Source organism: Pholis gunnellus (genome assembly GCF_910591455.1).
Source record: "Pholis gunnellus genome assembly, chromosome: 20".
NCBI lineage: Eukaryota > Metazoa > Chordata > Actinopteri > Perciformes > Pholidae > Pholis > Pholis gunnellus.
Window position 1 is genome coordinate 17,706,984 of NC_136547.1, and position 25,074 is coordinate 17,732,057.

The 25,074-nt window shown below is 46.0% G+C and overlaps 1 protein-coding gene across 5 annotated transcripts in view; it reads right to left on the reverse strand.

Moving 5' to 3' along the window:
* The window catches only part of LOC306712399 (partitioning defective 3 homolog), a 305,150-nt gene that overhangs the window by 201,627 nt on the left and 78,449 nt on the right, over positions 1-25,074 (reverse strand). For all 5 annotated transcript variants that reach the window (XM_079181659.1, XM_079181658.1, XM_079181656.1 and 2 more), the window contains exon 3: positions 12,479-12,653. In XM_079181659.1, the coding sequence (XP_079037785.1) occupies positions 12,479-12,653 (175 nt within the window). The remainder of the gene's footprint in view (positions 1-12,478; positions 12,654-25,074) is intronic.

The following is a 25,074-nucleotide window of genomic DNA, read 5'->3' on the forward strand; positions in this document are numbered from 1 at the left end:
TGGAGTTCACTCCCCAAATCAAACCTGACTCATCTAGGTCGAAGCTCTACTCACGCTGAAACCCCAGAGAGCAACGCAGCCAGAGTGTTTACGTGTTTGCATGCGGCGCACAAACGAATGAGTGCAAACACATGCACGTGAGCGTGTTCATGCCTTTGTGTGTACATGCTTCCTAAGTCTCTAATTTCTCTGGGTCTGCTGTATGTGCCAGGCGGCAAACCCAGTTCTGAGAAGTGAAGCCAATGCAGAAGTGTCTTGAACTTGCATTCTTTCTCCTGGCCATTAAGGGGCGAAAAGAAGTCAGATTGTATAGAAGTCTATGAGAAAATGACCGTAGTTCGCTCTTGTTTATTCCCTCAGTAAACATTGTAAACATGAGTTTATGGTTTCAATCTCTAGTTTCAAGTCTTCTTCAATACAGCATGATGTTCATTTAGTAAATGATGGTTTCCATTTACTGTATTTTGCAAAAGTAGCATAATTAATTCCTTCGTTTGCTATTATAGAGCCATATCCATTCCCTGAAAATAAAACAATGGGATCAGCAGCCCGATTACGACGCCCCCAGCTCTAACCTGACTCAGACCAGACTCGGGGAGACAGGGAGACTCCCCTCCACACCCAGGCCCTCGGGGAGTTGCTAATCAGCAAAGCAAACAACCCTCAGCGGGGCCCAGAAACAGGTCCGCAGCAGCACCTTCCGTGTAAACACCATTTTGTGTGTTTCTCCATTAAGGCCGGTCCGGAGGTACAGGCTCTCAGAGAAAAGGGGCCATAAATCTCACTCAGCCTGATATGTGGCCAAGTCGCTCATGATTAAAAACACCACTCTGAAAAATGTCATGAGCGAGGGAAGCTGGAGGCACGGCCGAGGCGACCAAGCTTGATGCATTTTAGGATTCGGTTTGGTTGGCCGAACAAGGTTGGACTTCGACAGGAAATACTCCACAGAGACATCATCAGACCCACAATGGACCGGGTTTTTTCCTTCTGTTTTAGAAAGGATTAAAATCGATGCAGCAGAACCAGAGATAGAGTCGCAGATTCTTCTTCCCACAATGCAACTCGACCACTGACAATTTGGTTGGATATTTGCATGTGTTTTGTTAGAAGCCGCTAATGTTGTTTTTTTCATAAAAAAACAATGAATTTGTCATTTTAGTATGAATGTGAAAACATGTACTCATGCAGCATAAACCATTTATTACAGGCGCAATGTAAACACCAATTTATAATAATTACAGTAATTATGAGACATTCCTGAGAAGACCAACAGCTTACATCAGCCTCTACACTTGATTTTCCACAGTGGGCAAGCGTGTGTTTGCAGAGAAAGATGCTGGATCACTTTATGGCACAAAGACTTTGCTTCTTCTGCGTCTAAAAGCCTAAATTGTCACAGATTTAATTGTCACAGCCGATGTGTGAGAGCAAACTGGAGGCTGATGAGTGAGTGAATGGATTCCGGTTTCTGGCAGGTCAGACGGCATCTGACGCATGGAACTCATTCACACGGCCGATTCCAGACAGCACGTACACAAAATCCATATCGCAAACATTTCAGCCACGAGAATAACTTCTTCCTCTCTGCTCTGAAGACAAACACACTCGCTTTCAGCTGCTCGGTTCAGCTAAAGACGACGAGCGCAAACTTCCGCCAGACTCCACGACTTTTTTCGGGACGCTTTCATGATTTATTGGGAGAAAACTGAAAAAAGTTGTTTGGTGTGTGAGATGAGAGGAGTGCTGCGGGAGGAGCGATACGGGCACTGGTGTTGGGGGGGCCCGTGTGTCGTTCAATGGACGGGGACGTTTCTGGTTAGACGCTGCCTGCTGGGAGCCGCCGCTGAGCACACATGCTAATCTTGAAACGGCTCGCGCACACACATCTATTTCAGATACGGCGCACGCTCAAGAACAGCATGTATGAGGTCAGAGTGGCTTACATGCAACGAGTCAAAGCATATCAGAGAGGCGCTCTTTCCATAACGCAGAGCAGAGCGACAAAAGGCAAAAGAACGAAGACGCCTGGTGCTGCTCCGGCACTATGAGAAGAACTTTTATAGTACGGGGTTTTCGGTTCCAGGATGCTTGGAAACAGATGCTATTGTGATGTGCAGACTGGATATGCGTCGCTCTGATCAGTCACGCAGTGTTATGAAAGCGCATGAGGTTTCATTGAGATTCAAGGCAGGGGATGATGAGACGGCAGCAGGAGTTTCCAAAATCCAACTTTTCCTTAAAGCACCCTTGGTAGGAATAACGCAGTAATTGAACAACGGGGTGGCATAGTGAGGAGGGAGACTTTTCTTTGGTCTCACTGATAATGTCCAATGAGAAAGTGCTGGTTTCAAATGGATTTATAAACAGTCACTGTGCGCTGCTTTTTGCATCACATACCACCAGCTTGGATTTCACAGAGAATTAGCTGGATTGTGTCAGGGCAACAAAAAAAAGAGATTGCTTCACATGTCAGAACAGGAAAGGCGCAACTTTCTTGCTGTTGTGGATGGAAGCAGTGAAAGGTGTCAACTGAGGACCAAAGTTTCAATTGCTCACGGCTTGTGGCACAACTTGACCCCACAGCGAGGTGTATGGAATGATGAAATGTCAGAGTAACTTTTCGGCAATTGCATCTGCACTTGAAGCACTGAAGCCCTGATCATGTGCTGAGGAGTGTGAACGTCTTTTGTCGGTTTCTTCTTTTGCAGTCGTCTGGACAATATAAAACTTTGAAGAAAGTTTAAGGCTCTCTCGAATTGTGCCGTCACGCTAAGAGGGAAGTTTGCTAACTTTTTTCATTTCTTGACACATTTGTGTTCTCGTACTTTGGACTTTTCATTTATCTTTAAGCACCATATCTTTCCATAGCACCACGGCCCAAGTTTGTCTCAGTTCAAAGTGTCACGGCCCAAGTCGTAAGCAGTCATCCCTTTAGCTGTAAACTAACAGTAATGTCCTATGCAGGGGGATCAATCAGAGGAAATCTGTTTTCTTTATTGACTCCTATTAGGAGTTACTTAAAATAAGTGAGTGAAAGCAATAAATGGATGCAAAAGAGGCAACCCGGTCTCCTAGAAACTCTGTGTACACACTACTTTATTGTTTTCTCAATTACATTAGGGTGGTAAACATAATTGCTGCTTTGATTATGTTCACAGCAGGCAATGTTTTTTTTGGGTGAATGAAGTTTGTGCTGCACCAAAGTCAGGGAGGTGGGTTGTTAGACACTGAAATCTGTGGTTTATACCCAGAGTACCCTGTGTAGTTTGGTTTGGGAAACAAAAGCACTTTGGTTGAGGTTAGTGAAAGATAGTGATTTTAACAAACATCAGTCCCACAGTATATGATGTAACAAAGTTACATCAAACATTTAAAGGTTAATCACATGTCTTACAGTACTGGAACTGCTGGCAAGGAGGCAGCACTGAAATCAGTTGCAATGTACAAAATACAAGGAAGGAAAGGATTAAAGTAAAACAGTGCAATAGGTGTCTGAGTCAGTGACTATTCAGCAAGGTGTTAGCTTGCTGTCAGTGCAACTTGAACCCGGTTTACCCTGCCCTAAAATGAGAAGGGCCCATAATTGAGGTGGGGATCTACAGTCAAAAGCTCTACCACTGAGCTAAACCCCTGACAATATTCCCAAAGCCTCACCAGGGAGACACTATGAGTCAGCTAGTTGTGGGTTTGATCTCTGCTACGTGACCAAATTCCACATGACAAAGACAATTTGGGCCGGCCGGCTTTAGGAAGTGGCGAGGAAACTCTACCCCTCTTGTCGACCTGCATCTGCTCTGCCAGAGTAAGGAACTTAAAAACCAAACCAGCTCCAGGGTGTCTTCCTTTAGCTGAGTGCTACACGTCCATGTAGACTTCCCTCATGGAGATCAATGAAGCCTTATTGCTGTACAAATGGGATGCCATGACAAACACAAAAAGTCTGCAGCTGATCTGAGGAAATGCAAGAAAGACATCTCACACAAGATGTGATTATTAGGGCGTTTGCTGCAGTGGTGAAGTTAGTAATGTTTTTTTTATTTTCATTCATGTGTTTCTGCCGCTTCCTGTGGGCCAATGAAAGCATCTCAACACGTATCAATAATTTATAGTTCTAATCTGGGCCTCAGGAGAAGGAGCAGTTTTTTCCAGACCCAGAACTTCAGTCCAATCTACCAACATGTGGTCTCTAAACATTTGCTTGGGCAAAGTCTGCCGAGTAGTCGCTGCACACTGTCAAATTAATTTGCTCCTTGATGTCCAAATGGCTGACAGAGACCATTCCATGAGAAGAAACAATAAATCAAGCAGAGTACGAGAAAATGTTGTGCTTTGATCAAAGCTGCGATTGCGAGCCAAAGTCAGTACTCTGAGAATGATCACGTTTGCGGGAAGCTGGGAATGTGGTAGTGGAGTGTTCTGGGATTTCCACAGGGCTTCGGGGCGGATTGGATCTTTTGGATCTGATGAAAAACAGGAAGAGAGACGTTCTGTGGCCGAGAGGAGGCATTTCTCTCTCTCTCTCTCTCTCTTATAAGCAAGCTATAGGACCAGCTTCACCACAAACTGTGTGGCGTGTGCAGCAAAACGAATCCTGTCTCAATGCTGTGACATCATCTCAACTGATGAATCTAATTGTTTCAATAATTTCCTTAAAGCAAATATTTTCTTCAATAACTCTTGGTCACATGTTATGGCTGGATAACAGTCAATATTACTTATATTATATTACTTGTTATGGTGGACCATTTCGCAGCATATCAACGTGTGTGTGTGTGTGTGTGTGTGTGTGTGTGAGCGCTCATTTGCGAACACATCCACCTTTAATAATGAAAACAATTAACGAGTGCCGTCTCTTGTGTGCACACGACAATGCTCCCGTGTTGCTTACATGCACGCATTTGCGTGTGTGTATGATTCCCTGTCCGCCTGCATTAGGTGTGTGTGTGTGTGTGTGTGTGTGTGTGTGTGTGTAAACACGCGTGTTTCCAGCCACATGTGGCTGCCAGCATGTGCCCGCACATGCCTCTGAGTGCTTCCCTCACATGTGCTTTGAAGCAGACAAACTTCACAGGTGACCTCCCCGTGGAAGACAATGAAGCAGATGGGTGCAGGAGCGAAAGAGGGTGGAGGCCTCGTACAAAGGGACTAATGAAGAGGGTGGAGGAGTTGGGGGGGGGGGGGGGGGGGGGGGTTGTTTGCAGGTCCACTGGGATGAAGAGCCCGGACACAAAGAGATGCTAAACACTCCCAACCCTTTGAGGACTTATCGTGCGGAGACCAGGAGGCATTGCCCTTGGCCAAGTTGACCCTCTTTTGACGTGTCATTCACAATGGAAACGAAGCACAGAGGTTCTCACCAGCCAATGAGAGTGACAGAGTGAGACGTGGATTTGGAGAGAAATATAAGACCAGCGTATTAATTCAAAGTTAAATGATTCTGCGTCTGTTGAAATTACGAAGCACCTTCGTAAGCGGAGGAATGAGCAATTCTGAGACAGACAGAAAGAGTAATTCAATTGTTCATTCATGACACAAGGGACCACTAATGAAGACTTCAAGCACTGATTTAGTTATTGAATTATTGTTAAAACTGTTGTCACTTAGCAACAAAAGTGCTTTGTGATATTTTCAGTGGTCACAAAGTGAGAAAAAAGAAACCTCGAGCATCTCCTCTCTCTTCATCTGACAGAGAAACAAGACGAAGCAAAGCTTACGTGACACCGAAAACCTCTGCAATCAAATGCTTCCCGTCTCTGCAGAGTCTCATCCCCAACATTATCACTCAAAGTGGTGCCGTTGTGAACAGGATTTATGTAAACACTACAAATATCTTAGCATTTACAAAGTGGATAAACAAGCTCTGACAAATCACAAGTGCATGGACGAGGATGCCATATGTCAGACGGCGACAGGCAGACGCATAATTCTGCTAAACGTCCTGCTGCTGAGCGTCTGTGATGACACCGCAAACAAACTCTGGCTCCCTTCCCATGCTCCCTGTCACGGGGTTACGGCCAGCCGCCATTCAAGTTTATTTCTGCATGTCAGAAAGTGTGAATTACTTTGTCTTCCAATCGAGACCTCGCTGTCCCTGTGTGGCCTGCAGAATTGATCTCAGCCCGGCTCAGGAAGTAATAAAGCAGTCCCACACACACACACACACACACACACACACACACACACACACACAACTCCCCATGATTCAGCTGTCCAGCTATGGCTTTATTGGGATCCTGGCAGAAGTAATAATAAGAATAGTGCTGGTAGCACATTCCCAGCGGTGCTGAGTGGAGACTTTTTACCACTCCAAGCACTTCACACTTCATTACCAAAACACCGTCTTCGCCATTTAACAGTACCAGCCGTTGCAATAATTAGCTATAACAAGCCCTGGATGCTATTATGATAGAATGAATGTTTTTATGACTAATATTCCCAGTGACTGTGAACTGAACCCCCACTCCACTGCAATTTAAAGACCCACCATGGGCACTTCCGCTCTCTCTCTCTCTTTCGCTCCCTCTACAAGCGCGAGTATGATTAAGAGTTGACATAACTAATAGCCTCTCCACTAACTCAGGTGGAGGAAGGCAGTTCAGAGTCTCACGAGGGGCCGGTGGGTTTGAAAGTGCTTTCTGCTTTGCTAATGATGAGCTTGCTATCCCAACGTCCTCCCTGCCGAGTGCGTACTCAACTCTGAAGCTACTTTGAGAGGCGTGATGCACAGTTGGAGTGGTTGTGGATCGTTGTTGAGGAAGAGTTGAGTAGCTGTATTAGGGGGCCACCATGACATAAACACATCCCTCCTCTCTTTTATATCCCTACACTGGGAAAACATTGAACCCTTGCCAAGGCTGTTGTAAATTCTTCTTGATAGGTCCATTGGAACAATAGTGCTTTTCTTTCATATCCACGTACAACACAGGGGGGAGCTTTTTAATTTTGTGGAATCGGAGCAAAATTAATCTTTTTGCTGGATAAGCCTGTCATGACGATGGATAGTGTCCCGGCACTGCAGAGGTGGAAAGAGCAACATGGAAGAAGGCTATGGCATCACCTCTTCCCAAAGCCGAATATAAAAGAGAGAAAGAAAAAGAATCAAAGAGAAAATGTGAGCTCACCAGTTGAGAAAGCGGGGCTTGATTCTTGGCAATTCCAAAAGAAACTGCTTCTCACATTCATTCTGCCGTTTTGTCTTTGGAGACACATGATGTAGGTGGTGGGGAAAGGTGCAAGTACTCCCCGGCTTATTTTGTTGCTATATACTGTTACACTTGTAGCCCATTAGTCAACAGTCTGTGTACCCAAAACCGGATGACCAACCACCCTGTAAAAAAAGTCCAAGGACAATGGGAGGGTACTAAAACAATGGCAAATAGACTACTCAAGTATGAAAACAAATACAGCTGTATTTCTTTGACAAACAGCTAAACGTGTCACCAGTACCTAACAATGCAGTCCTAGGCCTTGTCTCATGTTCTGTTAATTAAGGGTAAAATTGTTATGAAGAAGTTATGACGTTTTTTCGAGATTCTGAGAACTTTGCTGGAAGGGAAAGGCAGTAAGGAGAGGGACACAGCCGACGTGAGGTGGGTTAACCATCAGACCGGAGCAATCAATAGATGCACACTGCCGTCGCTATCGACTCTGTGATTCTTCTGATATCTAAGCCCCTGGATCGCACTGTACCGCCTGCTCACTGCTGAAGTGAGAGATTGAAGAGGTAGTTCTGTACCAGAGAGAGTTAAAAGAGAGAGAGAGAGAGAGAGAGAGAGAGAGAGAGAGAGAGAGAGAGAGAGAGAGAGAGAGAGGGCAGATGAGAATGATAAGTATCAGAGCCTAGCTGCATGTGGTTCCAAACCTAAACCTGGTAGTTTATCTATAATTGACAATCGCTACCTTTGGAAGTCACCCAAACCCAATGGGAGAGCCCACGATGGGGCGGGCAGTCCACTTCTTAAGCCTTAAATCTGAGATGGAGATCTCAAAAAGAAAAGAAAAACATACTTTCAAACACTATCTCAGACACTAGTTATTGTGTCTACGAGAAGTTATGTCTTAAGTGAGCAGCTTCATGTGTCTCTATGGCGAGTTTGGTGAGGAAATCATGCTAACCTGCATGTCACGGTCTACACTTCACTGTGTGTTGTCCGTGCGTCACTGTGCCTCTCCCCTTCTGTACTGACTTTTATATGGCCTTGGCTGGTGGCAGGGAGCCTCCTCCGTGGCAGCCCACTAAGCCAAATTGATTATAAGAAGGCCCTCCTTTTCGAAAAGGCCCCCCCCCCCCACAGGCAATCTCTCTAATGGCCTCCCAGCAACCCTGTCACCACAGAGCATCAAGGACCAAGGGAGGGGAGATTCAAGGACAATAGGGCCAGGTCAGTGGAGGAACGGACCATTCATCAACACATTGGTCTACTTTCGGGAGCAAAAGCGCCAGAGAGCGAGTTCGCCTTGGCTGGAGCTGACATTTGTAAAAGTGGTCACAGTGTATCTGTCAAAAAGACACGTTGTCTGTAGATATTATAGTTTGGGACAATCATGGAAGTATCATTGTAATGACTGTGATCTTCCGTTGAGTGTTTTTGAACCACTCCACGTCAATGTCAGTGTAGTTTTAACCTCTGTCAATAGCACTTGAGCTGCTCCCATTTTCTGATTGTGTGTCCTGAGCAATAGCCATTGAGCCTATAAAAACCTAGGAATAAACCCCCAACAGGGAAGCAACAATAACATAAAAAGCAGCAATCTCTGAAAGTCAAGTTGAAGGAAGACACACCAATGCTCGAGTCAACGCCTAAAACATTGATTCTGTGATCTGTTGAATACCCCTTTCAAACACATAAGTATGTGTAGGGACGTGATTCCTTTGGGCCGTAAACATATGATGCCATCAAAAGCCAACAGCCAAGGTTCGATGCTGTAGATTACACAATACTTTAGAACTTTTCTGAAAAGCTCAATCCGACATTCGAACCCAATTCCCGCTCTGATTGCCAGCTGTGTGGAGGTGAGGAAGGAGCCAAGGACTGACTCAATTATTGCTGTCACTTTTCATGTGGACAACCACGTTTATTACACAATCAGACTGTCTTTAGTGGGGCACCGTTATCCCCGTGTTTAAACGATACCTTCCAGCGTGGCCAGCTGGAACAACTATCCTTGTGACCTCAGCGCTGAGCACATTGCTCTGTGTTGTTTTCCATACCAGTCTTCTCTGTTTCTCCACAGGTGGAACAAAGAAGGCACAGCTGCCCTCTAGTAATTTACTTCCATTCATTTCAGCCTTGAAGAGGTATTAAAATGGAAGAACCCATAGCCGCATGGCAATCTACCTGCCAGTAATATAACGTCAACCCTGGGTCGAATGAAAGGATTCCTGTTTTATGCTCAAACAAAGAATACAACATTCAAACTCAAAGCTCCATCAAGGTCCAGTGTTAATTTAAAGTTTCTCTTCTGAAAAATGTGAAATGATTGGTTAGTAGAGGCAGAGGCAGCTCAGGCATCCGTATAATTACGGGAAAATTACATTCATTATTGTAATTTACATCTCATCTCCAATCCAATTATTAGCAGTTTGACCTGCACGGCACATGTTAGCATGGAAATCTAAAATGGGCTCCCAAGACGGAGGCAAGGGGAGGGGTGGAGGACAGACAGAAAGCGAGAGGCAGAGTTTGGGACTTTGGGAGTTGTAGGAGGGGAAAAAACAATCAATATGGCTCTAAAAGATGATGATTTTAAATAGCCATAATTCTCTGCCTCAGAGCACAGCTGCCAAGGGCGCTGCTGCAACACTTTGATGTCTGATATGCAATATTGCTGCCAGTAATTTGCTCATCTGCATCTCTGGAGGGACCATCTGCCTGTCGTGTTCATCTGGCTGAGTGTGTGTTGCCAGTCAGTCTGTCTGTCTGTCTGTCTGTCCGGCTGTCTCTCAATCTCTTAAATTTGTTATTCACTGCACGCATATACATCTTGTGAGGTACTTCTGGAGTGGAGTGGAATTAGGGACATGTAAGTGGGAAAGAATCAGTGCAGATTATATATAGTCACCGAGGAACAAACATATCCTGTAAACAATGCAATCTCATTATATCCTGTTGGTATGGCTGCACTTATGTAAACTACCACGGAACAAAAGGTATCATTGTCCTTACCTGACTGACTGCCTGATCGGCTACAGCCCCCCGTTTCCCTTTTTCTAACTTTCTTCTTCACTGTTATTATCTTTGAAAGATTGCTACGGACATACCCATCACCGGGAGCGACACAGTGTGTAGGAAGCAATCAGTTCCCCTGTTTTGCTGCAATCTCGTCATTATATTTCTTGAATGCGAAACCTACAATTTACAGGGCATGCGAGGGACCGGCTGAGAAGTGTGTGTTTGTGTGGGTGGGTAGGATGGCGCTTTCATAAGCTCTCCATTATGGTCCCAATATGAGCTAAATATCAAACTATTATATTGTAATATTATTATTTCACTTTTCATTCAGTTGCTTGGAAACATAACAATACATTTAGTAATGGACAAAGTGATGGTTCTTTTTATTTAAGATTTTAAACCCACTATGAAGAGGCAGTGCAAGTGTGAAGCTATAGGTTCATATTTACGAGCATATTTAGAAATATTTAGTAAGATAAGTAGCAAGACCAAACATCACGGCGGGGACGATAGGCTGATCATCTGATTTGATACCTTCATGATACTTGGTTGCGACTTTTAAGTATTGCGATTGTGCAAGTGTTGTGATTCGACATGACCATTTATTGCAATTTTTTACTTTTTTAACACTAGGCCATGACACATAGTTAAATCATACACTTCTAGGGACTTTTAATTTGGAAAATCTCTCAATTGATCAAATTAAAATGTTAAACTTTCAGCATGTATGTAGTCAGAGAAGTCCTGAAATGATTTTTTTAGCAGCCCGAATGTAAAAGAATAAAGACATTTCCCCTCATATTGCTATTTTCTTTTGAATTTATAAGGGACACAACATGTTTTATTTTGAAAGAGAGAGAGAGAGATTGACTGCTGGGTGAGCTTTTTTGACTTTTAACAAGAGAGCGCGATGCACTGTGCTGTCAAAGTCATGAGCTGTTCTCAGCAGAAACAGTCTACGCTTTCAAGGCAATATGAAGACAATCAGGTCAGGCAGGAGCTTTCAGCTCCACCTCCTGTCTTCCACATTGTCTTCTAAGTTCTTCTATGAAAATTAGACAGTGAGCGCATCTGCATTCTAAACCGTTGATACATACATTCTGCACAGCTGGATACCGACGTGTTACTTTAACCAACATAGAAAGTATACAGCAAGTATACAGCAAGTATACAGCAGGTCAGATGGCTTCAAACAACCGGTTTACTTTCACATTGCTCCATTCTCTGGAACGATTTCCATAAATCTCCACAGTCTAACAGGCAGGTTGAGAGAAGCTTATGTCAGGGCTGGGGAGCTAAGTCTACTGTTCATGCATGTGTGTGTGTGTGTGTGTGTGTGTGAGTCCATTCCCCACTGTGAGTTCTGGCGTGAATGTCTTAGATGTCTTTTGAAGTTTAAGACAGCTCTGCATCAGCTCACCGGTTCCACTTCATGGGAGGTGAATATGTGGACATGAGCTACATCTGAGTCACTGGCTGCTGTGCCATTTTCTGGCTGTGTGTACCATGTGTGTGTTTGGGTGCGTACATGTCGACGTTGCTCTGCCATGTGTGCTCTTGCATGACTGATTTTCCAACTGTCTCTCAATTCCTTCAGTTGTCTCGGTTTCTACCTGTCGGCCTTTACGCCGCCGTTCCCTGGACACACTGCGCCGTCTTGACAGACACTCGAGTCCGCACGATACACCCGAAGCACCGAGCCAAACAGACGCTGTGCAGTTTGTTGTGGAGCAGAAGTTTACTTTGTTGCGTTTAGGTATTTGGTATTGTCCCATGACACACATTTATTGGTAACCTATAATCTTTGTGTCTTTTTATCCCTCATTGTGACAGCCTGGGAGATTCAAAACAACAACATAACTTTATCTAAGCTCGGTCAAACTTCATGCTGTGATGTAGCTTCTCTCATTTTCACACCGTAAACATGAAGAAACTGCTGAGTATGTGCATCTTTCTGTAGTAATGTTTAGCTTTCAGATGTCAGCCTTCATGTCCATATCCTTTCAAGCTTTACATTTTGAATTCCTGCTGGTGGCACAGATTTCCTGCTCATTCTTTAAAAAATGCCCGACACGGGCCTTTCTGCTTTTACATAATATACTTACATCTTAACAATGTTAGTTGCTTTTTGCTAGAAGGTAGAAAATTCACTTCAAGCTCCCTGATATCCTAACGAAGTAAGTTGTAAGTAAGTAAAGTTCAAATTATGTGGTGTGTAACAATAACTTACAACATGTGAAGAAGGCTTTGTTTTAAGGCCACAGTACTGAACTGTTAGTGGTGAATATTTGAATTGAACTCACTGGATCGCAGAGCGGACGGTGTGACCTCGATCTCACTGATGGTCTGGCAGGGCTGAAAGGCCGATGCTGAACTCATGTCGCTGGCGAAGGGTTCTGGACTCTGCGTACCGGTGGAGCTGGCACTGGTACCGTCGCCTCCATTGTGAGGATCCTGCTCTTCATATACTGCAACCAGCTGGAGAGAGAGAGAGGGGGAGTTTGTGTGTTAGTGAGTGTTTTAGAGGGTAAAGAGAGACAGAAATGTCACCAGTATCTGCATGAGCAGTAAATATGGGTGTATATGTCAGATATGTGTCCAAACAATAATGGCTGCTGTATTATATTCCCATTGAGGTAATCTGCCTCAGCCCAAATCACTCAATCATGCTGTAAGTCTTGCAGCAACTCCCTTTCTCTACAGTGTAATCTTGCAACATCTGCAGTCATGTAGCGCGGGCTGTTCCGGGTTGCCAGGTTTGGCTCCCACAGTGAGCAGCTGCTCCATTCCCACAAAGGTGATACGTTGCCATGTTTCCCGGGCCAGATAGGGAGAACTCCCCGCAGCATCCCGTAATTATCAGAGTCTGACACACACACGCGGCTCATCACTGCGGCCAACTCACCCACTCAACAGGAGAGCGAGGGAGAGAGACAGCAGCCTGGATTATGTTATGTTTCCTCTCTCACCGGGATGAGGGAAACTAGATCGGCCAACGCTGACTAACATTAGTCAAGGCTTATTCTTAAAACGGAGAGAGAGAGAGTGAGAGAGAGAGAGAGAGAGAGAGAGAGAGAGAGAGAGAGAGAGAGAGAGCGCAATGACGGACTAGGATCACCACCTTACAGTTGTATGCCTCCGCCAACCAGTCTCAGTTTACAAGTGGCAGTTTACGTCCATGTCTGTCCAAAATGTCATCACTTCATAATTCTATCCCATTAGAAATTTGCATGAAATTGTCATTATTAGCACATGAGTTCTTGACTTGGGACCAAAGACGTGTTTTGTGAGGTGACAGTGACCTTTGACCCCCCCCCCCCCCCCCCCCCCCCCAAATCAAATCAGTTAACCCCGGAGTCCAAACATAGACATAATGCCTCCAGCCACGGCTGTCGCCCGGAGCGGAGGCCAAGTGGTTTTCATTGCCATCGCAACCTCTTACCAAAGCTCTCACGAGGAGATTACCCTCTTATTCCATCCAGACAGAGCAATCATAGCGCGGCAGCCTGATACACTCCACGCTATACAGAACCATAGTATACATTACAGACTGGAGATGAGGTCCTTTTGTATGTCTTTGTGCTACCTGCAAATCCGTGTAATGGAAGGCCACGGATGTGGGGAGAGCCACCGACAAAGCGAGCCCGGGTCGCCATTGGGAGCGAACCGCTTTCATGTAACCCCGCATCGAGTCTGTCTGAGGGTAAAAATAGCACGAGTGTTCTTCCACGTACTCGCTGTTTGTCATCGCCCCTACGCAGGGAAATCTGCATACAAACAAGTTTAGAAGCCCCTGCTCTTCTTTTTTTAAACTGATTTCACATGCAGAGGATGATGCTTAAGTGCGTATGCTGTTTGTGTACCTGCGTCTGAATTGATGCCTTTCTGCGAGTGTGCCCGTGTGGTTTACTGCTGCCCGTAACTCACGGGGACATCTCTCACGCTGGCATCGCACAATTAAAGCAGACTGCATTTCTTTTCCTTAAGAGGTTCCCTCGCACCTCGATGCCGTCTCTGAGGCGTGCTTTGTCACCGAAGGCTTTGCTCGTTTCGCTCTCATCACGTTTCAATCCGGTCTTGAAAATACATTTCTCAGGTAGTTTTTTTGTCGTAAATTTGCTCGGTGCACCAGAGAGGCAATCAGAGAGGCAATCAGAGAGGAAAGAGATCAAAATAAGAAGGCCTTAATATTAGAAATCTAGCAGTTTGGGGAGGTAATTTGCAGAGGGTTTGCTTAATGGCATGAAAGGACTCTTTGCTTTGTGCCGTATTTTCATATCTCGTACTTTGATATCTGATTTCTTTACAAGATGTTGAAAATGATGTCAGGAGGTGGAGGATTTTGTATGTGTTTGAAGAAAAAAACATGGTGTTTTGAATGAAAACGTGAGTGATAACGATGAAAGGACTCAGACTGGAATGAAGGGTCGTCCCCAGAGGCATTTACAGCGCCCGAGTGCATGCGCGAGCCAATGAGTCATTAGTGACAAAGTAATCAGGCCTCTCATTCATATGTTGCTGGAAGTTTTTTTTCGCAACTTGACAAGCCCTCTGGCTGCCAGCTGCCCATTTAGAGAAGTGGTAAAAACTGTTGTTGGTGTCGCGGCGAAGCGTGATTCATTTTTAAATGCATTCCAAATCCCTCTAATTAGGGTCCACTTGCATCCTTTCACCAGACTACTCCAGAGCACTCTGTGGGTATCTGACATGTACGGCTAAACTCATCCACACACCCTCCATTTCATAATCAAATGGGGTCTGCATTCATCCCGCATTCAATATTTATGGGCTCTCGAAAGTGCTCGTTCGTCCCCTAAACCCAGCGAGACTTGAACAGTTCCCACTGTGCACAGAGCGCATTTCTCCTTTCCGGGCGGTACCACAATCTTTTAGCTTTTTTTTTTTTGCTTCTTTGCTCCGTCTGTTCTTGATCAGGACACGGAGGTTCATGTCATCCCCAATGAAAGTTTTGGTGCAGTTAAATTGAACGGTATTGAACTCATATCACAGAGATAATGGGCATTAGGGACAGCTATGTCTTTAGCACTGACGCATTGACGCATTTCACATTAGTATCAGTCAACCATGAGTATAATTTGTCAACCAAATTCAAAACGTTTTTGGATTCCGTTCGGAGTGTGTCCTTATCTGCCAGGTCCAGTTATAGCGCTCTGAATTTTCATTCCCAGAGGTGCCAGCGCTGCTTGTAGCTAGTTGTTTGTGCTGTGACCAAAACATAAAAACATGGATGGAAGAGGGAGTCGGAGAGAAACTAAGCCGCCTCACACACTACTGGTCGACACACACGCGTAGCTTCGGAGGAGGTGTGGGCTCCGCGAGGCCCCCTCCACTCCTTCCATCTCTCTGAGCTCTCTCCGTCTGTGCTGGGGATGATGGGGCCCTGTGGGCCGGAGGGAATACTGACGCAATTGTTGCTGTTGACGGGACAGAGCTCAAGCGAAAACCATTACACAAACGCTTTCCCCTACGTCTGGGAATTGGTCACAGCCACTTTTGAACTGAGACGATTTCATGTTTCAATTTTTTTTTTACTCTCCCATTTTTACCCCCCCGTGGCGGGCGGCGAGTTGTACTCAGAAGTTTTTCAAAAGGAGGGAAAAAAGTTTTTTTTTTTAGCGATGAAAAAAAAAAACGCTTGGCTAATTGTCAAGTGGCGTAACGGCTGAGGAGTGAGAGCGGAGAGAGGAGCGAGGAGAGAATGTTAAAGAGAACAACAAGATGCTACAACTGACGATAAAACACAGTTCTATCAAAAGCAAACGGTGGGAAAAGAGGAAGGAGGGAAGGAGAGCACATGACAGGGTGTGAGTTGAAGAAATGTTCCACTTTCCAGTCTCAGGATAAACTCTGGAGCGATTTGAAAAACCTATTTAGCTCCTACCTGCTTCAGTTGAGAGAAGCGAGGAAAAGAGAAGAACCGACTGAGTCTCATTTCATGGGCCTCTCTCCCTCTCTCTCTCCCTCTCTCTCCCTCTCTCTCCAGCAGGGAGCTACAACATTGCTGCTGCCTTAAGCCCCTGGAGCAAGGCTGACACTCATCCACTCTCAGCCGGTTCCACTGACTGTCACAGCAGCTGCCAATCAGCCGCTATCTACCTGGAAGCCCGAGGGGCTGCTGGAGAGAGGCAAGAGCACGGGATGGAGAGGCAGGATGATGAAGGGGTGAGGCGAGGCAAGGCGGAGGAGAGGAGAAGAAGCAAAAGGAGAAGAGAGAGGGAGAGAGAGAGAGAGAGAGAGAGAGAGAGAGAGTCAGAAGAGGCCGGGCATTCTCTGCAGCCTAGGTAAAGGCAGTATTTGGGATTCAGCATTTCCATATCTGTAACGGAGCGAGCGGGAGACAGGGCACCGAAAAAAAAAAAACAGAATCTCAGGGATGCCTTTCATGTTGGCCTCCTTTGATCTCTTTCCGGCTTTTGGCAGCAAGGGTGCATGGTGTAGAAGAGATGGAGACGAAGCAGCTGAGGAGGGGATGAGGAGCTGTTTTGACAACCTCTCCCCCCCCTCCCACCCCGACCGCACCCCACCTCCAGAACCTCTGATCTGCCAGGAAGCCCGGGCATTAGGATTGGCACCGGTACAAAACAGCCGTCCCAGGCGTACGACGAGCCCCGCTCCAAAGACACGAGACAACAGAGGCTATTAGTAGTCACGGGGCAGCGCTGGCAGTGCCACCAGAGACATGTAATACCTGCCCCGCGACGCTCTGACGCTAATCCATATCTGCCAAGACAGCTTTTTCACAGCCGAGTGGAAGGGACGGCTGACACGAGTCAACCGCGCGGGGGAACCCGTCCGCTCGATCCTCACCTTCAATTAAAGAGCACATCCAAAAGTCGCGCCAGGCGCCTGCGTCCTGCTGTGAATATTTAGTGCGGCACAAAGAGTCACCCCTCGGAGGCAAGATTCATGGGTATTCATTTGTCTGTCACACGTTTCCCCTTCCACTCCAAAGGGTAGAATTCAGTGTGTCACTCATAAGCGGTGATTATAACGTAAATAAGAGACGGATTAGCTGATTTTCCTCTCGCTCATGTCTCCTTCTCTTCTATTTGTGCGTGAGAAGGTTGAGCAAGGCTCCGTGGAAGCTTCTCTTATATTTGTTTATAGATGAAAGAAGGAAGAACTGACTCTTTAGGCAGTGTATTAATTGGTATAATAATTAAGTTGTGTTAAGTTATAAGCTGCCTGAGGTAACTTTTAAACAAATACTGCCTCAGGTGGAAAACACACACACACACACACACACACACACACACACACACAAACAGTCCAGGTTCCCCCTTTGCTTCCTATCATTTATCATCATTTTATTGCAAGGGCACCAGGGGCGCTAAGTTATTACAGGAACAGTAGTGGTGGAAGCTGTGAGAGCCACTCCTCCAGAAACTCCAGAGAACTTGTTGAGTAATAGCCGTGGGCCGCTATTCCTCATCCACACACCACCCATCTACCCAACAACACGCCCCATCAATCAGTCACGGGCCCTTTGAGCATCCATCAAAGTGGGAGATTTGTGATGGCCTATTGGTATGCAAACAGTACAGCAGTGATATGATGAACTCTTCACCGTGGTGACAGTACACAGTCTTTTCATTTCCCTCTCAGAGAGCGTGACCTTTACTTGTAACTTCTTCACGACCTTCGGCAACATCGCGACGGAGAAGACCGTCCTCCTCCGTGCCTCCCGTCCGTTATTTCTCACACGCCCGAGAGTCGAGCAAACCAACAGAGTGCTTAGTCCTGTATTTTTCCCTGCTCATTAAGACCATCAAATATTCAGAGAATAGTTCTCCAGCACTCTGGCCTGCCGTCACGAGTGTTCCAGATAACCCCGGACTGGCACCCCTCAGCGCCTCGTATGCATATTTCAGGTGCTGTCACACGAGGCTGATGCGAGGGGAAGAGCGCCCCGAAGCCTCGCTGAGGCGGGACCTGAGATGATGACACACGCCGCAAAGCAAATGTAATGTAAAGACGCTACGACACATGGAACACATCCTCCCGTTTAGAACAGCGACGCTGTGTGAGGGAAGTTAGGGAGGGGGGGGGATGACAGGCTTATATAAAAATAATCCCCAAACAAGCAAACGCACGTCCTGAGATTGGTTTACGCTGCTGTTCTCGCTAAAACATTAAGTCATCATTTCTTTCACTTTTTTAACGCAAAGCAGCTCGCGAGGTGGGTTTACTGCGGGGAGAAGAAGAAGATGAAGAAGAAGAAGAAAAGACAAGGTGGGAGGGGTGTTGAGAGAAAGAATGGGCGAAGAGGCAGTGAGAAAATATACAGAGCAAGCAAAGTTTAAAAAGATTAGAGACTCATCCCTTTCAAATCCACTCGGCCAACTTCTGGTCCCTGCCTTTGAAGTTTTCCTCCTGTGTTGGGGGAAATGAATTCACACATATTAGGGCGCCCCGTGTGAGAGCTACCTACGCAGTGCTGACAGAAGGGAAAATTCCTACTACGCCCCCGTCTCATTCCGCCGTGTATATTAATACCTTATAACCCGCGGTCATGTGTTCAATGCAGCCCTATTCAGCCCTGGGAAATAAATAAACAGTTGTTATTTTTTTTTTTTAAAGGCACACAAAAGACCTCCGCTGTCTGCTACTTAAGAGCGAGAGTGAGCTGGGGGAGAGGAGGGAGCAGCGGGGGGGAGAATGATGACATATTCACCAAAGCAATTAGGGTGGGTGTCCATAAGAAAGCAAGAAACATGATGAGCATCTTATGACCTCGATGGGCTACATTACCATCAATCACCTGACACTAATTAACGCCGCGCAGACACATACTGCTGAACTCATCGTGTTCCATCAACACGTCGACAATTTTAAACATGACCATAATAATTATGCTGTTCCATTATAGGTGGATACACAGAAATGTATTCATTTCATTTACTTTCAATTTCTCGGAACATGTTCTTCGCTTGCTGTACTATTTTTGGTTGCTTTGAAGGACGTCGTGTTTTAAGGTTGAATGCACGGAGAAGCAGACGACTCAATAGTTTGAGTCGTCTGATCATTTGTTCTATGATATCCTCTATTGATTTTGAGCCACCCTATCTTCATTTTGTTGTCTAAACAGACTTGTTGTTTGGGGGGGGGGCACCTTGAGGTGTTGCACCCTCAAACTGGTCTTAAAGAAATGTAATCAATGCGATGAAGCTACCTGCTCCCCCCCCCACCCCCCAGTCTTCATCCAGCACACCCACTCTAATAATGCCATGCCTCCCCTGCCCCCGATTCACATGCAAACCAACAGCCAGACGGTCTGTCTGGGGGCCGCACTCGCAAACACACACACACACCAATGGATGTGAGTACGTGAGCGCACGCAGTCGCAGATAGGCACAAAAAAAAGCACAAAAAGTCACCGTTTGTGTATTAGTATTCCTCTCCCAAAGCGATGGCATTAGAAAAACCCATATTCTAACAGTGCCTTTCAGAGGGAAATGCCCTTCAATCTTTCATTGGTTATGCACAAAGCCAGGAGAGAGTAATTAAAAACTCCACATCCAGGGACCTCGGCACACAGAGAGAGAGGGAGCGAGGGAGGGAGAGAGGGAGGGAGAGAGGGAGGGAGAGAGAGAGAGAGAGAGGGCCCAGAGAAAAAAGGAAAAGCTTCAAACATTTCAGGCCTCCCTTGTGGAAAGAGATGGAGGGAATGAGGAGCAGACAGAGAGGGAGGGCCGTATCCTTGACAAGGCCATACATCCTCTGTAGTCGAGGCAGATGGAAATCAGGTATTTCATATCTTTAACAAGGCCAGACCCGATCATTAACCACAAGAATTCCTGCTTTGAGATTGTCTTCTTATGCATGCTGGTCCTAATTACTGTAATATTCTCCGCCTCGTGGTGCTGGTGAGAAGATGTAGAGTAAAGCCCTCTCTCTTTGATTCTCGGAGGAGGACTCAAAACACCAAAAAATGACCAAGAAAGCCGAGGTACATCACTGTTAGTTCATCTAAAGTGTGGATTTTGTCACTTCTTTTTGCATGTTATGTTTGCAGGATTAACAATAGAGGAGTGAGCTGTGTCTGGCAAACAGCACTGCTCTCTAATGTTAGGTTTAAGCAGACAACGAGGGTGTTGGGGGGGGCCCCCGTCACCCGTGATGGCCCCGGGGTGATCTGCCAGATAGCCCGGGGCCATGGACCAACAACAGAGGCTCTATGTGTGCACAGAATCATTTAAATGCAAACAAAAGCACTTTCAACTTGTAGAAACACCTTTTGGAACGCGTTAGTAATTCCATGCTGTGCATTCAACTCTGATTCAGTGATGACATTTAAGAAAACATTCTCGGGTAAACAAGCAGGAAGGCATTGGTTTTTACTTTCCTCGTATACATGAAAACTTAATCCCACATTCACAGATGTAGCTATTAGGCCTGCACAATATACCGGTTTTATTATATACTTGTGTGGTAAACACATCGCCAAAAACTGCAACATTGCACTGATGTTATGAATAGTTGCATTGCATATTTCATATTTCCTCATATTGTGCAGCCCTTGTAGCAATGAATTCTCTATTGACGATCTTTAGTCAGAAATGAATTCAGCCGATGTGTTGACATCTACTTTTTGTTTTGTTTCGGCCTGATTTTACACATGAAGATTACTATTAATTAACCATCAGCTGATAACTACTCAACTTGTGAAAAGAGTTGTCAAAAAAAGATGATGTTTTTTTAAATGATACTGTTTTGTTTTTCCAATTCTGTTTTAAAAATCAAAGGTCAAACAATAGACGGTTACTTTTTCTTTTCTTTTTCATTAGAAGTTTTCTAGAAATAATAGGGCCATTTAGTGTTCCATCAAAATCACTGGAAACTCCAAAAAGTCTAATGACCAAAAACAATTCTTGATTATGTATGATTATGGCATCACCACCCGTCTGACTGTGTGTTGCTGTCCTTCAAAGATGAATAAAAAAAATAAAAAAGCGTATGCACTTTCATGGAGCACAAAGAACGCAGCTGGACAATGTACCAGTGGAGCCTAATACCTGCTTCTTCTTTAGACCGTAAAGTACAAGCAGGCACAGACTGAGAGGAAAGGGTCCTTGAACACCTGAGGCCCTTACATCACACACACACACACACACACATTCTGGTTACCACATCACTAGCTTGTCAGGTGCTCAGCGAGACTGCTTTTCAGCCAGCAAGTGAGCAAATCAACAAAACCCAAGTTACAAAAGTCAGTCAGCCGGGAAACCAGTTAGTAACATCGTCAGCCAATGAAGTGCTCAGCCAGCCAGCGAGCAAACCAGTGACCCAGCCAACACCCAAAACGCGCACACACACACACACACACACACACACGCATACGCACACACACACTAGCCGGTGGGGACAGCACTGTCATTATCTGCCATCTGCAGGCCTGAGTGGCCTTAGCCTGGAGGGAAGGAAAACAAGAGGAGGGAAGAGAAGCAGGGAGAGAGAGGACGCTTGTCCTTATGTGTGTTTACAGGGGTGGGGGGGGGTGCACAATGTGAGAAGTGACACACTCTCACTAACACACCGAAAACAACATGAAATAGCCGTGTGCCTGTAAGGGAACACATATTTGCTTTGTGAGAGAGAAGTGTACAACCGGCTTGTTGGACGAGAGGAGAGAGCAATTACAGCAGACACAACACCATCACAAGTGTGTGTGTGTGTGTGTGTGTGTGTGTGTGTGTGTGTGTGTGTGTGTGTGTGTGTGTGTGTGTGTGTGTGTGTGTGTGTGTGTGTGTGTGTGTGTGTGTGTGTGTGAATGCGTCTCACATAGAGAATAACTCTTGAGACAGAAGTCGCTGTTTTCGTGACACTTTAATAAATACGTTGGAGATGTGAGGGGTTCTACCTTCTGCAAAAAAACGAGTGAACGGATGAAGAGTCTGAGAAGTGTAACACCAGCAAGAAAACTCAGACTTCAGGACACAGGCTACTGAGATATTGAGGGGTTTTTTTCTGCCGCTTCCTCCCCTCCGTGTTGTTCTGCGGGCTGAAGCCGAGCGCATCACTTCACAGAGCTCAGCACCTCCGTGGCACCAGGGTTCTGGCTGTGAAGAGGTGTGTGTGTTGTGGTGTGTTGCATCCTGGAGTCTCATAGAGGTCAATCAAACACTACCATAGCTGCAGTGAGTGAGGGCTGCTGAGAGTTGCCACAGTTGGCCTTTTTAGTTTATGTGTGTGTGTCAGAGGTAACTACTTCTCGGTCCGGCTCCGAACAGGTCAGCACTCTGTTTGTCAGAAATAAACCAACACTGACAGCTTTTTGGCTGTTACATAAACGCCGTCAGGCAAAAACATGGACAGCTAAGAATAAAATCAACTCAAATCTCAATGTATCTAGTGTCTGCTACAAAAAAAAACAACAACAGCTGCGCACTGTGCAAGACACATTGACAGTGCAGCCATCTCAGAAATCACAAAACCGCTCGCTCATGCTTCAGACGTATCCTTGAATAAAACATTCCAAAGAGTATCAATTTGCTAGCCCTTCATCGCAAAGGTGAAACATTACTGCTCCTCTCGGCTCCGTCTCCGGTAACAGCGATCACGCTCACCCCTTTCTGTTCCTCCCGACTGGAGGCTGGCGTCTTAGGAAGGCAGCTTGTGCCCTCTAGTGCACGTCGCACTCCAAGGACTGCCATGCAAGTGATTGTGCACTCTGCTGTTATCCCACCACTTCCACATGCTCCGGCAAGTAGAACAAAGGAAGTGGACGTCAAGGTGCATTAAATGTAAAACTGCTCTTTTACACACAGGGCCAGGTTCTCTCAAAGTGCATTTTTTTTCCACATCACACCATTTGTCTCTCAAGAGATGTCACAAAAACCTATCAGCGCAGGCCAGAAGTCTGTGTTTATCTGTTGTTGTTTGTTTGTTTTTAGCCCTCTTGCTAAAGAACGCCACGACTGGAGAGCTACAAGTAAAAGAAGCAGCGCTCTAGTGTGTAATTGGTCGGTAACTCAAACAAATGTACCCGCACACTCGGTGTGAGAGAAGGGACGTGAGCAGGGAGCAGCGCCCCACCCCGCGCATAATGGGAGGTTACAGGACGACGTGGGGGTGTGTGTCTGGGGAGTGCTGCTGAACTCCCGTAACCTCAATTATTCAGCATTAGGCCCTGCTATTGATTTCCTGTTGGATCGACTTACTGAGTCCCGAGCGTTGGGACAGTGACAAGCCTTCCCTGGGAGGGATCGCTAAGAATGGACGGATGGACGGGAGTCTGTTAGGAGGGAGAGAGAAAAGAGATACAGATCCACGGGAGACGAGGGTGTAATTAAAGATACCCCTTATCGGGGACCGTGATAGATGAAGATGTCACGGCCTCGCCTAGTTAAACAGGGGGGGGGACTGGTTAGTTTGGCCAGACGACCTTGGTGGAGGGTTCCCATGACTGGGGCTCCTACAGAGGGAGGAACAATATTTATGTTAGAAAGGAAAACTCAGTGACTGTCAGATATGCGGGGGAAGACTAATCGGTGGAGGATACGGGGTATTATTACTGATGTTAAAGTTTTGGGGGAGTTGGGCGAGTTTCTCAAGCGTCCATCAGTGCACAAGCTGACCTCAGTGAAAACAAACAACACAGCTGTGCCGAGCAGCCTCAGTGTTTCTCACACTTACGGGGACCAGCAGCTGTGAAAACAAGTGGCAACACTGCTGACAATAGCGGAAAACAACGCAGCCTCTCCATTCATGAAAAGAGGACCAACTTTCTCTTTCACCGGCGAAGATCTCACGTAGGTCCGTCTTCTTCTGTACCTGGCTGCATGGTCAGACTGTGGGTCAGGTTCCAAATACAACAGATGGCGAGAGTTGCCTCTATGCAGTTTCTCCTTGGCCCGACCTTGAGAAGCTGTGCTGGGCCGAGCGGAGCGCTGATCTGGGCTGAGCCGGTTTGGAGGTTGAAGACCGGAGGAGGAGGAGGAGGAGGAGGAGGAGGAGGAGGAGGAGGGGATGGGGGGGAGCGCACGCTAATTCGAGGAGGCTGAGGTAGACGTGGGGCTTATGAGGCGTTGGGAAAGGTGAGAGAGTGCTGGAGCGATGACGATATCTTCAGACGATATCTAGGGTTGGATTTCAAAACCTCACGTCTCTTGAACCTGTTTTAAGAGACCGTAAAGACTGCACTTGTTTCTATAAAATATTATAATGTATAAAGTTGTTATAGAATCATGCTTCAAAAGTGCATTAAAGAGAGAGGGGTGATCTCATTACACTGACATGTTTTGGATCTTGTCTTAATATAAAATGAATATGTATATATGAGAGCTTGAGATACAGTATTTGTCCGCGACTGAGATTTTCTGAGTTAGGTTGGGGTCTTGGCGAGTGAGGAGATCGACGCGTAATTGGCAGTGTTGGGGACAAGTCCAGGCCGCAGGGCAAACCACAGAGACTGTTTACTGCTGCGTCCTCTTCTCTCTGCCGATTGAAGCGGTGCGCTAACCGTCTCCAGGCACACTGACGTCTGATGTGTCTACCTGAGTCTACAGTGTGCGACTGTGTATGTGCAGTACTGGTGTAACTTGTATGTGTCCGTGCTTGGAGGCCGGTTCATGCCTGTCAACATCCACTCTGCAGATACTGTGAATCTCATATTTTGGCAACGCACATGCGTCATAAGTTATTGGTGCAATACTGGATTTGTCAGTCAACAGCGCAGATTAAAAGGCACCGTGATTAATTAAGAGACGTTACCCAGATCGTCCAACTATCGTCAGTAAGGTCAACGCGGATGCTACCTGTCAAGAGTTTGAGACTTATCAAATAGTTGTGAGAGTATCTCAGCCTGGAGGCTAAATTCACTCTGCTACACAACACATAGAACTTTGGCAGAACTCGCTGCGTACGGAAGACTAAAAAA